The sequence below is a fragment of the Apteryx mantelli genome, chromosome 2, assembly GCF_036417845.1.
Source record: "Apteryx mantelli isolate bAptMan1 chromosome 2, bAptMan1.hap1, whole genome shotgun sequence".
Taxonomy (NCBI): Eukaryota; Metazoa; Chordata; class Aves; order Apterygiformes; family Apterygidae; genus Apteryx; species Apteryx mantelli.
In genome coordinates, this window is record NC_089979.1 from 75,057,553 (window position 1) to 75,071,042 (window position 13,490).

General features: G+C 37.6%; 1 protein-coding gene across 5 annotated transcripts in view; it reads left to right on the plus strand.

Moving 5' to 3' along the window:
* CDKAL1 (CDK5 regulatory subunit associated protein 1 like 1) overlaps window positions 1-13,490 on the plus strand; it is a 447,236-nt gene that overhangs the window by 240,929 nt on the left and 192,817 nt on the right. For 4 of the 5 annotated variants that reach the window (XM_067290903.1, XM_067290905.1, XM_067290906.1 and 1 more), the window contains exon 10: window positions 11,240-11,329. The exons of the other annotated variant lie outside the window; for it this stretch is intronic. In XM_067290903.1, coding sequence (XP_067147004.1) covers window positions 11,240-11,329 — 90 coding nt within the window. The remainder of the gene's footprint in view (window positions 1-11,239; window positions 11,330-13,490) is intronic. 5 annotated transcript variants of the gene reach the window in all.

Consider the following 13,490-nt stretch of genomic DNA (forward strand, 5'->3'; position numbering starts at 1 on the left):
TTTGGGGCACCCGTGCATCAAAGGGGCACCAAAGCGAGCACAGCCTAATGGTGGTGATGATGGACCCATTTGGCTCTGAATGAGGAATGGGTAGCATCTCCAACCTCCTGATTGCTGTCACCTAAATTATTTTTTTCTTTGAGGATGTCTTCCCAAAATGGTGCACTTTGGGTGTGGTAAAGCCAAAAGCCTTCTGTGCTTTTTACTTCGGAGCCAAAGGAAATTTCTGTGCACCAGCAGTTGGCTGTTTTTAGCAGGACGAGTCCACGTGAGCACGTTGCCAAGAGGGCTGCTGCGGGGCCTCGGCAGGCTGAGCGGGAGGGCCCTGCCGACGCCAGGGCAAAGTGCCAGCAGCAACGCCAGGTGAGGCAGGGCTCCCAAAACCCTTGGGTTGAAGGCGCCTCCCTCCCCACCCAAAATCCTGTGGCAGGGGTCAGCAGAGCTGACTACCTCCTTCGGCTGCGCTTTGCAGCCATCTTTCCGAGCTGGTCTGCTCTACCTGACCCGCACATCACCTTCTGCTTGCTGCTCCTCAGCGCTGCTGGGGCTCATTGCTTTAATGGCATTGGCAGAGCGAGGCAGGGAGCAAGGCCCCGGGCAGGTGGGCGCCATCCCCGAGCACCTGCGGCAGTGCGGCCCGGCTACCTGAGCAGGGCTCAGGGCGGCAGGTGCACGGCTGCTGCAGCCTTTTGTCCCGCACCTGCTGCACCTCAGGTAAGTATAAACAGCTGTTGCACGTAAACTGGGATTATCTGGTAGGTGGGCCTGGACTGGGCCCAAGTACGCACTTTTTATTTTTGTTTCTTCTTTTTTTTTTTCCTTTTTTTTTTGCGTGCAGCTTGGCTTGAATAGCTGTTTTAAAGCACAGTTCGCAGAGCAGGCAGGCGGAACAGGGGAGGGGTGCTGGGGGAGCAGCACTGGCAACGCAGACTCCAGCTGGCAATTTTGACGCTGATATATGCACTACACCTTAAACCTGGAGTCCTCACATTTTGAAGTGTTGCTAGGCATTTTGCTTGCTCTAGGGTAGCTGGAAGTTGCACCAGGTTTAAGTTTTCAGATAAGCAGAGAGCACGTTGTTTAACTTAGAAAACATTAACTTCTTTGTGTAGCATGCAGCAGTGTAGGAATAAGCTGAAGGATAAAGAGAATAGAATTGAAATTAATACTGCTTTACTGTTTTAATAAAGGACTGTGATCACTGTGTTATCAATACTGAATTATGGAAAGAGGCTTCTTTGCTGTTACCTTCCTTTATGAAACACAAGTATATTAATGATAAATATTTACAGCGGAAAGTTTAAGATATAAATACATCATTGCAGTATTTGTACTAACTATAGGAAATACCACTGTAGGTCAGTACCATGGCATAGTAAATGTTTGCTTTTAAAGGGCGCCCTCTTTCTATAACTTTTTTCTAAGGCATAGTTGTGTACAAAATGTTTATATATAAATAGTAGTGTTTAGGGAAGAGTTAAGTGGAGAGAGCAGATACACCACAGAAGAACTCATTACGCCTCAGCTTTCTGATTTTCTTTCTTTTTTTAATCATTGTGACTCTAGTTTTTTATGCGTCACTAATATGATAAAGAAGGTATAACTGTAGTTAGCTATAGCAACCACAAATGAAAGTCAAAATATTGTCTCTTTCTTCTGTAAATTAAGAATTTTAAAGCGACCAACAGTGAGTGGCCTGGAGTCTTAAATCTGTGGAGTGTTTTTGTTAGGCACCTCTCGAATATGAGCAAAATCAGTAGTACTGGTACTATATAGTATGTACTAGCAACAGATGCAAGTAAAAACCTAGACACATCAGAGCAGTAATCTGGAAAACCAAAGTACTACCCTGAAATTTGAAATGGAAGTCCTTGAAATTAGAGTACAGACATATCAAAATGTTATCACTATTGAAATATGGTTGGAACTTGCTGAAAATTGGATTGGATCCCACAATATCCATTGAATAGCCTAACAGGCTGGAAAAGAGAATGAAGTTATTGCTCTCAAAGTTGACAGTCTTATTTGTAGGCATATTGGAAATGGATCTGAACAATCAGTGTAGTAAAAATGTTTTAGGATCTTGGAGAGATTCAAATAGATGAAAGAAACAGCCGCTTTTACACTGAATTTTTTTGCTCTAGGAAGCAGCCATGATGGAGAGGGAGTCCCAAGAGAACCTGAAAAAAAGTGAAAGGGAAGAATAAGGAAGTTAAACTTTCCATTTGGGGTTATTTAGTCAGTCTGAGTAGAAAAGGAAGGAGGAACTGGTTGAAGTTAAAATTGGTTTTTATGAGTATAAAGGCAGGTGCATAGAGTACATGCCCAGACTAGACTTGGTGTCTGAGGAAAAAAAGAAAAATTTTTTTTTGATGCAAAGAAGCTACATATATGCAGGCACAGAAAATATTTCATTTACAAAGAGTAAAATATTTATAACTTTTTTAAAGATAGTTAATAACTGCTTAAGAAATTCATTCTACAGTTTGTTTTTTTAAGAAAAAAAAAAGTATATTTCTGAGATGTATCAGAATGGTAGTTGGAGACTGGCATCTCTTCTTAAGTGTGGATTCAGGATGACAAGAGGGAGTAACACGGACTTGTCCTGGTGCTCTCATATCCTTCGCTCTCCCTGGAAAGGCCATATTGGAAAGGACAGAGGATAGTTCAGCCTCCTGTCCTATTCAGTTCTTAGTGTATCTGCTGAAAATGCTGTCTCAGTGTCAGATCATTAGCTTGTATAAATCAACAGAGCTATGCTGTCTTTTACACTAGCTGAGGATCTGGTTAGAGAGTCTCAATTAATGCCTTATTCAGAAGCCTTCGAGTTCTAGTATTCAGAAGAATATGAAATACTATTAGAAGTAGTGGTCACTTATTGTCCTCTCCTTTAAACTTTCACTCCTGTCTACAAATAAAAGAAAAAAGTACTGAAGTTAATAAAATTCAGTCACTTCAGTTATGATTTTCTTTCACATTTGCTGCTTAAGGGATATCTTTTTTACTCAGCCCAGGCTGTTGTTTTCACTGGGCTTCCATTTTCAATGGAAAATGTTCATTTTCCTTAGACTTGTTCGCAAGGGAATAGACTTTGGCTCTGTCTAGGTTGGTTTGTTCTTCATGACAAACTGAAATAAGAAGTTCTGTAATAATGGATGTTTTGCATATGCAGAATATAGTAACAAGAAAACATTGGCAGTGTATGGTGGCAGAAACATCTCAAATGAGGGTAATCACAGTTCATTGCATGCCATTTTATATGTATTAATGGCTTTAAAGACTAAAATAAATTTTAGGCAACTCCCTGTGGCAAATGAAGTTTCCAGGTTTAATGTGATCTGGGTTGTGGTTTGCTCATCATTGCCTTGTCATCTGTTGTGTCCTGTGGCTTTAAAAAAATGTAAAAAAAAAAAAAAAAAAAAAAAGCCATAGAAGTGTAATACATTCAAGCACTTGCAGGTGCAATAAATACATGTGATGCCAAAACCAAGTAACTTGTATATTTGAGAGGAAGACGGTTGCTTTCAAATACAGTAGTAAGACTGATTATGGTGCCATGTGCTTACTTGAATCGTTTCTTTTCAAGCATCTGCTCCCTTAGTGAAAATGTATTTTTGAACACCTGCAGAGCGCAATTATTTCCCACTTCCTTCCCATATAATGGAGTTGTATTTGCTAATGGTTCAGAATCAGGCACACCCCTAGGGAGAAGGGGAAGGCACATTTTGTTTTTTATCACTGTGAGCAGTGCTGCGTCGAGGAGCGTACTGTGATAATCTCCCTGTGCAAATGCTAAAACTCCTTGTGAGGTGTTTGTTGGGGGTAGCTACAGGGCTTAGCATCTAAAACAATCCATTTGTAGGTGTAAATTTATTTTATCCAAACTTTAAAATGTACGAAACTACCCAAGGATCATGCACACTGTCTAGTATGAGACAGGGAATTACTGAATCCATACTGCATTTCATTGTATTGAATGGCATATGTATCCTAAAAAATGAAGAAATAAATAATAAGCCCTGTGGTAGGAGGAAAAGGAAGTACCTACAGTCGAATACTGTAACTACTGGAAAGGATATAGGTAGTCAATTCTTGTCATTTTTGTCTTAGACTGCAGCCATTGAAACAGTTTTTTGCTGCTCGTAAGTTGTGAATAACTCACTGACTGGTGTAGACTGGTGTAGGTCAGGTGGCTTCTGATAGTTTTTTTTGTTGTTGCTTCCCCCCCCCCCCCCCCCGGCTGCTGAATTCAGAGAATGTTTCCTTTTTGTTGTCTTTAGACCTTGGGTTTAAGATTTTTTTATTGTCACAAGTTGTGTGGGTTTTTTTCAGTGTTGGCAGACTCTTTCTGATAGTATATAATTTGCTACTATTGTAGGTGATCTAATACAGGCCTTGTTATTGTAGTGACATGTATATGCCAATGGAAAGATTCTTTACCATGTAATTTTTCATCATGACTGATGAATGTTGTGAAAGCATCTGCAGTTTGCAGAAACAATTTTTAGTGTTTCTTTACCAAAAGACATCACTGTTTACCTTGCTTAAAAAGTCCTAGCAACAAAACTGAGATATTTTGATTTTACATAGCAGGCTTCATACTTCATCTTAAAGCTATTTAAAAGGCATTTATATCTAAAGTAATGTTTATCCAACCGTTTTTTCCAAGTTTCATATTGGAAGGTATTTATTAAAAATATTTACTTGCAACTGATGTTTTCGGACAAGAGAGTCAAGAAACTGTAGAAGAAAATAGACTATAGGGCTTATGTTTATCATCTGTTTTCTATCATAGGATAGTCTTTGTAGTGGCTAATAGTTTTTCAGTGTACTATTCTGAATCTCCAGAGTTAGTCTTTTTTTACCTGCCTTTTAAAGATTTTATTGTGTCCTTTGGACTGATGTTGTAGTGCTTCTTAATCCAATGTTCACCCCATTAAAAAAAAAAAAAAAAAAAAAAGAGTTCACATATTTGGGTGCACCAAACAGATAAGAAAGATGGTAAGCTTATAGAAAGACATAATATTTAGAAAGTTTGAAAAAGTTAACTGGCTTATTAAATTCTAATGATTTCAGTGTTTTAAAAAATAACTGTTGATTTAAAAATACACAAACATAATTTTGATAAAACAGGAGAAACAGCAGGAAAAATTTTCAACTTCAGAAGAGCAAAAATATAAATCACAAATTATTGTTGAAGACTTCAATCCTGGGTGATCCTCCTAGGTGTTTCTGACACTACTGCAGTTATTGGAATAAATCAGAATTTTATGATGATTACCCTGAAATATCAGGATGACTGCAGTTAATATAAGACCAAGCATTAGGCAAATGCAATGTAAATAAAATGTAGTCTTTCCATTTTGTCCATATTATAAATTATATATTTTGTCCATATTATAAATATAATTCATGTTAGCTTTAATATTAAATATATTGATTTTATGTTTCTTTCTCCATAATGGGTTTTTACAGCTCTAAGCTGTTAACGTACATATAGCAATTTTCTTGGTTATTCTTTGTAAAAATATTAGCTTTACAACTATGAGTAGGCTAGAACCCCATATGCTATAGCATAGACAGAGGCCTCAGATACAGGTTTCAGACTGTCCCATCGATGACGAAGCTGAATCGAATCATCTTGCATTTGCCTTGGACTGAGTTCTCACAAATGAACGTTACAGCTCATATGGTAACTCAGCCGTGTGTCTGAGGCATGGCAGGGTACCACAGGCTAGCTGGAGGGCTAAATTGCAGGTTAGAGCGCAGGAGCTTGATTCCCCTTAATCTGAGCTTTAAGTTAGCCGTTTGCGACTTCAGGAGACTTCCTTGCGCCTTCAAGAGAGAACGTGCAGCCAGCTGCGTAACTAACCTAGTGGTCCGGCCTCCACTACTTGCTAATGCCATGTTGTGCACCTTCAGTGTAAAGAAACCAGCCCCGCTGTGTCTAGTAAAGCACAAGTAGCTAAGGACAAGGCCTGCAAAGGCATTTAGGGGCCTGTTTATGTGCAACTGCTCATTAGTTTCACTGACGTTCAGGTGATTGAATACCATTATGGATCAGTTATTCTACAGGGTCTTTTTTTTTTGCTTGATGGAGTCTTTTAACAGTTCTACAATAAAAATTTGTCGCACAGAAAAAGAAGAAAAAAGTTTTTCTAAGATTTAATCATTGTTAAAATATGATTTCCAAAAACATTTAACACTAGCATAGTATTGAGACCTCTAATGGCCATTTTTTTAAATAGGGAAATTTAATTCGTTACTGAGTAATTAACTATGCCTTTTAACTTATTTCACTTGGATTTTTTTCTGCTAAAGCTTAAAACAAGGAGAACACACTTGTGATATAAACATTTCATTTGCCCATTTGCCTTTTTTTTTTTTTTTTTTAAGTATGCATTTCTAGCTGTGTTCTAGTATTAGGAAAATGAATCTTTGCAAATTCAAGAGTTAATTGCTCAGTTTGTTTTTTTTTGGGGGGGGGGGTATGAGAGGGAAGCATTTTGTGAGGTGCTGTAAATCCTTAACAGGCAATAGTAGAGTTAATCTACAGATTTTTGAAAAGTGGCTTCTATTTGATCATTTTTACTCTCCTAATCCATTACCCACTTATTTCAATGTCTTCATTAAAATACAGCTGTCAAAACAGCAATTGGATTTCTAGCTACTTCTTCGCATGCAAAGTTGTACAGACTTCCACATTGTGAGATTTGTTCTCCCAGCTCACTGTAGGCCTGTAAGAATTGAGGAACGTTTTTTTTCTATGTCCAGAGTTGATGCCTGGCTGAAAAGTAGGCTCTCGAGTTCTGGGGATCATCTAATTTGGCTAAAACCCCTATGGGGAAGTCTTGACTTTTAATGAAAGATTAGAACTTTGAAAGAGTCGCACATAAGCATATGCACTTTGTTGAAAATGTGCAATCTGACTTGTATTTCCAATCAGTTTGGTTTGTTTTTTGTTTTTTAAATATAGCTGTGTTTTCTAGAAGTTACTGCTCACATTCCAGATTTCTGTTCAGCAGTGTGTTGTCTTTTGAGAAAACTGTGACCAACTTCTTATTCAAAAAATAATATTTGTATTCACATGCTTTTAAGAAATTTCTGGGACTTTTTCTGCTTTTCAACTTAAAAATTAACTTTGAGCAGAAATTTGTTTTCTACATAGAATATATAAACTTACTTAAAAAAAATCTCACAGTTGTTTGCTAAACAATATGGACAATTAATCCCAAAAGATGATTTTTCCTGGAAAGTAATTAATTACTGAAGGCAAACTACTACAGTTGAAGTTATTTTGAAACCTTAATTATAGTGTTGATTACGTTCAATTTACAGGCTTCTGGACATGACAAAACAAAATCTTGTAGTTTTTTTAGACACTGAAAATTACACATATAATTAATCTCATGTCATTAAGTGTCATTATTAAAATAATATTTCCTTTTCCTTGCCGATCAATGCTAAGAGCAGAAATTTCTGCTTCCAAATGTAATTATGTTTGCAACATTTATGATCCAGCATTTTTAATCTTAGGTTGTTACTCGGTGCCCCTGGAAATGAACATTTTTCACTGGAGATTATTTTGTGGACTGGAAGGTTGTGTGGCTTTGTGCTTTATTATTTTTATAGGGTGGAGGAGTTTTCCTGGTCCGTTTCTGTTCTGTGTGGTTTTTTTGTTTTGTTTTGTTTTTTTTGAGGATCAAAGTAAAATGATCTGACATTTTTCCTGAGAGAAAGACCACCCTACAGTGTGATAGGTTTTATGTTTTTCTGCTGTTTAATGATAGATGCTTCTCTGGCACACTGACGTGTGTCTCAGGAGTAACCAAGCAAGGGGAGGATGCTGCTAACGTTATGTAACATTTGGAAGGAGGTTGTCTCATTTCAATCAGAGTTTTATTTTTGTGTCTGGTGTTTACCGTATTTTTCTAAACCTTGGAATGCTCTAATATTCCACTGTCTAATATTTTCTAGCTGAGTTGAAGCAACCTGTCTAGTTGGTTCATTTCTCACTCTAACGTATTTCTTTTTGCCACAGCAGTGCTTTCTACTCCATGCTGCCATGTAGGCCTCTGAGGGATCATTTAACGTATATGAAGTGAATCTCAATGCTAGAAGCTATTTGTATGTGTTAGGAAAAGGTAATAATTTTAGTATAATAAAGTTAAGGAAAATGACATATTGGAAAAGGTTTTTGTATACATCTGTAATGGTGTAAGTTGCTACGCCATTAATAATTAAAAGTGTGTAAGTAGTAGAGAGGCTCTCGAAACTTTGCTCTGTGTCCTTTGCAACTTTGGCATTGTTCCTCCAAGGTGCAAAAAGCATCAGAACTTGTTTGAGCTCTGTACGCATAAAAAATAATGGCAGGAAAGTGACCCCTATAAGGACAAAGCATATACACAGTAGAGACAGAGAAACATGACATGTAGCAAATTTGATAGTCATATGCACGATTCAGTAGTTTTATTTGTTATGGGAATGAGATTTTGATGCTAGTACAGGTTTCCATGCTGTATTACAGGAATGCGCGTGGCTGTATATTAGATGAGTAAACATGTTGACATCCTTTGGATATCTGAGAACTGCTACTGGCTCATTCAGTCTTTTGCCAGCTGTTCCCTCCAGCACCTTTTCTTAGTAACAGTTGTAGTAAAAACTGCACATTTCGTTGCAGATCTTTGGGTTTTTTCCTTCTATGTAAGTGTAAGTCTTCATGCCCTGTGACTGCTTGAGTACCCGCAATTTAGACTTTTGTTATTCCCACTAACAAAAATTCATGGGAGAGCAACCAAAGTAACAGATATTTGAAGAAATACAGTGTGTTAGAGTGTGAATGTTTGCGATATGTAAATCTGAAGAGAGTTTCTCTGCTTCTACAGTTAATTCCCTATCTTACTAAGCTGATGGATTTTCATGGTTATAGCTGAAGGCCAGAGAAAAGAGGCAGGGAGATGGGAGAAAAGGGGAAAAAGAGAGTTGTGTCAGACAGTTTTAGTTATGAGAAGCTGAGTGAAAGAAGGATGAGATGAAAATAATGGAAATCCCAGACACTATTTTGCTTTAAAAGAAGGGAATAATCTGGTTACTACAATTGCTTCTGATTAAACAGAAATTTATACCACCAGAGGGAGATGCTGAGTAATAATAGGGTCACTTTTCCAAAAGAGTGGTAAATTGAAAACAAATTAAAAAGGAGAGGGGATGGGGAGACTATTTACTCAGGTATAGTCTAGAATTTATCAGAGAGAAACCAACAAGTTATTCAGTGGCAACTTTATTAATAAAGAATTTTATTATTTTTTCTGAAGTCAATGTGTTTTAATTGCATTTATCATCAGTTATTCCCAAGTATCTTGGGAATTTGATTTTTTTAGCATCATTTTTACTTACAGAATATATCATTTCAGAATACTGGGAAGTTAGAGGTCTGTTGAGGAACTCCACTACTCCACAAATCAGATAAAGGATGTCTAAAGGATTTGTCTACTGGATATGGATCTGAAGGGGAAAGATAGATTTTGATTCATAAGTCAGTAAAACTTAATAGATACTTTTATTCAGGGCAGAAATGGTTTCTGAATAAGTATTTTTCCAATTGTTCTGAGTTTTGGATGATCATAATACTGCCAAACACCTTTACCTTTGGTGTTGTTGGGATTTTACTTTCTTGTTCTTCAGCAGCATATTTAGTTTTATTCAGTACTGGTCATTTTCAGAAATTTCCATTTATCTGAGGTTTACTGGCATATTTTTTGCTTCTGGAGCTTCTTGGAAGCCAGGTGCAGCATCTTCAGAATAGCCCTGAACACCTACATGCACTCTAACCCCAGCTTCACTGTTGAATCTGTTTTCTCTGACTTCTGATGAAAGGGAGAATTCGCATTTTATGGCCCAGAAGATAGTTTTTCAAATTCTCTAGATTGGCAGAATTACATAAGTGCGAAGTCATGGTATGTTACTCAGTTATGATGGCAACGTCCTACTAGGAAAGATAATGCTCCGTTATTTTTCTCTAACTCAGAATAAAATTGACACACATTTGGAGGTTAAGCATTCCTCTTTCTGTAAATCGCATGTTTGAGCACTACTGCGTTAAAGCGGTGATTACTGAGCACCACTTCTGTGACCGGCCTGCCCTGTGAGCAGGGAGGGCGTACGCAGCTTTGCTCCGTTGCTCTCCATCTCTTTCAAAGTGGATAACTTCTGCCAGCAAGAGAACCAAGTTACTTCCCAGTTTAGGACAAGCCAGTTGTTTGGGAGCTTTGTTCGGGTCATCTGTTAATCTTGTAAAGATTATAATTGCTTAATTCTCCAAGGTGAGGTTTAAATATGTCACTTGCAAGGAATGAAAAGTAAATAAGTATTTTGCCAGTGTAACATAGTTTGACCTTTTCTGGCACTTAAAACGATTAGCTTTTTACAAACGTCTTGAAAAGGAAGTAAGGTATAAGTAATATTCTTTGATATTAAAACTTGCATATTTTTTGAGCACCAGTATGCTGGTGATTGTAGCTAGCCATTTATTCATTGTGGACTTACAGGAGCCTCATCCCAAATGAATGTAGCTAGATAGTTTTGCTGGGCCAGATCATTTGCTTCTTATAATAGAAAAGCAAGGCTCCTTTTCCAGAATGAAGGTATTAAGCAGGAAACATGTTAGCAAGGTAATGAAATAAGGAGTTGTAGATGATTCTGTTGTAAAATTAATGAGTTTTCAAGATTTTCTTGTCTGCAATGCAAATTAAGCCACTGCTATCTAATATTGTAATCTTTTCTTGAAAGCAGTAATTTCCTAGTTCATGGACTTCTTTAAGTATTTTGAATTAATTGCAGTGAAAGATGATAAAGAGCAGTTGCCCCTCTAAGTAGGGGCATCTCTATAGATCTTAATTTTTATGATCTGCTTGATGAGTCTGAGCAACTGGAGAATGTTTTTACTCTCCAGGGTCAACAGTAAAATCAGATTTAGTACTCTGAGCCACTGTGAAACACCAGAATCATAACCTTTGTTATTTAACTGTGTCTTCTGCATTCCTTCTGCGCTGTCTCCTCTCAAGTTTTCTGCCTGCTCTCAGTTATTCTTTCTTACTCTCCCTCTTTGAAATACTGATATGATTTCTTCCCTTTCTCCCCATCCCCTTTTTTTGACCAACAATCATCAATATGTTCCTGTAATTAAAACTGCGAGGAACAGACTTTCACAAACCTGTCTTTCAACTCCATATTGTATTAGGATCTACTGCTGCTTTTGGTTGGACTGAAAACTGGAGGAGCACTTACAGTGCTGTTTTGATTATCATCTTGGACCCTCTAACACATTCAGGTCCGTCCCAGAAACCACTATCTATTAAAGTTATATCATGTCATATGTCTGTGTACTTGCATGTATGTTGTATATATGAATGTACGCATAAAAGAACAAGGGATCATTTTCAAAGTATGTTTATTGCATATTCATTTGTTAGTTACTGATAAACCAACACTGTTTTATATTGGAGTGAAGGATGTGGTACAGATATCTGAATATCTGAATCTTAAAATAAAAAATCTTAAATTCTGCAGTTTTTTGAAAAATAAACAATGTAATATTTGTCCTTTTATATTTAGCTGTTTCAGATATTATAAGCAGTTGAAATAGTGCATGTGCTGGCATAAACATATATATTTACCTGTTTAGGTGTGTGTGTGCGTGTGTGTGTGCATATATCTGTATATTAATGTCAAACAGGCACCCAGAGAGGGAAGCATACCTTACTAAGCTCAATTGCAAAGATATAAATTTGGGAATTGCCTATATTACAGATGACTGCTTTTCCAGAAAGCCACAGCTGTATCTAGTGCAGATGTGTGAAAAAAATGTCGGGGTGTGCTATGTTGACAGATTTGTTCTGCGGCTGACGCGATGCGTACTGGTTCAGGCTGTGTGCCGGGCAGCCTGCAAAAAGCACTTGCCATGGTTTTAGTCTTATGCGATGCCTAGTGTTTTTCAAAATCAGATCATTTAATTAGGCACCACTTTAAGTCTCAACTTCTTAAAACCTTGGGCAGAGCTTTGTCTTTGTGGCTTTCTCATTGCAGCTCTTTGAAGAGTGTGGGGAGGGAGCCCGTACTGTGCTGTTAAGAAGCAATTCAGAAAAAGAAAAGATTCTGGATACGTTGTCTCTACAACCGACACATTTGCGCATCGGACAAGTGTCTGTTGTGTGTCCATGCACATAGGAGATTTGGAACACGTTCTGTTTTAAGGCCGCATAAGCTTGCTATATCTTTAACAGAGTATCATGAAATTTGCCTTCACACTCCTTTCAGATTCATTTAGCTGAAGAGCAGAAGAAAAGTGTGTGGCTCTGCCTATGGTTTCTCTACCATTGTTTACTATGTATTATACCATGTAATCCATCAGCCAACTTTAATTTCGTAAGCTATTCATTGTGTTTAAACAGTGCCTTTCTTATATTAAATATTTATGGAAGTCTTTGGGAAGAATACATTAAAATGGCAGATGGAGGTCGTTTCAAGCATTTTCTTGACTGAAGGCTGGGGACCCCTGTGAATTTGAAGTCTGCTTTCAAGGAAAGTTCACAATGTCTGATTATAACCCAAGCAGGCACAAATTCCACCAATTCCCTGCCCTGTGATTTCAAAAAGCAATGGCTGCCTACAATCTTCATGCTTCAGCACCTTTCATTTTGAAATCATTTGCAAGTGCAGTGAAGAATGGTGAACAAAAACATACAGTTGTATTGCTTATTAATAATTCAACAGACCTGCAACTTTTGCACATTAAGATTACTTTGCTCATTGATTTTTAACTACTAAAGCAAAGTGGAAAATCTGGCTTTTGATGACAGTCCAATTGAGACATGTACGTTCAGGCTCACATCAGGAGCTGGGGATTTTTGCTAGGGAGGTGTAAAAGAGCCAGGCCGAAGGGCGTTGTGATGGCAGGCAAGCATGGCGGACTAGACCTTCCAAGGAGAAGGCAGATGATGGTGGCTCCTGCCTTTCTTCTGCCTAGCTGACCTTACCGGTCAATATTGCTGTGTCTGTGAAAGATGTCGTGGGCACCGCTGCCGATGCGTAGAGACTGGTTGTGAACGCATTTCATTTTTAATACTTGTTTCGGATTTCACTCGTTTATCGAGTACGGTAGCTCATGATTTTATTTCAAACGAATTGATGTCAAAATAACACTTGCAGAATGTTATATGTTAAATGTTTATTTGTCAATTGATGTCAAAATAACATTTGTGTATTTTTTCCTTGTTTTGCATTGCCTTTGATCAGGAGCTGCTTTCAATGATGACTGCAAAACCGGAACCTAGGTTTTATTCTTTCTGGAAGCTTGTACTCAGCCCTCTTTCCCTTTACTATCATAGAGATATTTTCGATACCTCTATTTAAGAGGAAATAAATCTAAACTGCTGTGTTATTTTAGAAATGCAAAAGATACACAATATGAGAGAGACTTTTTTTTTTTTACA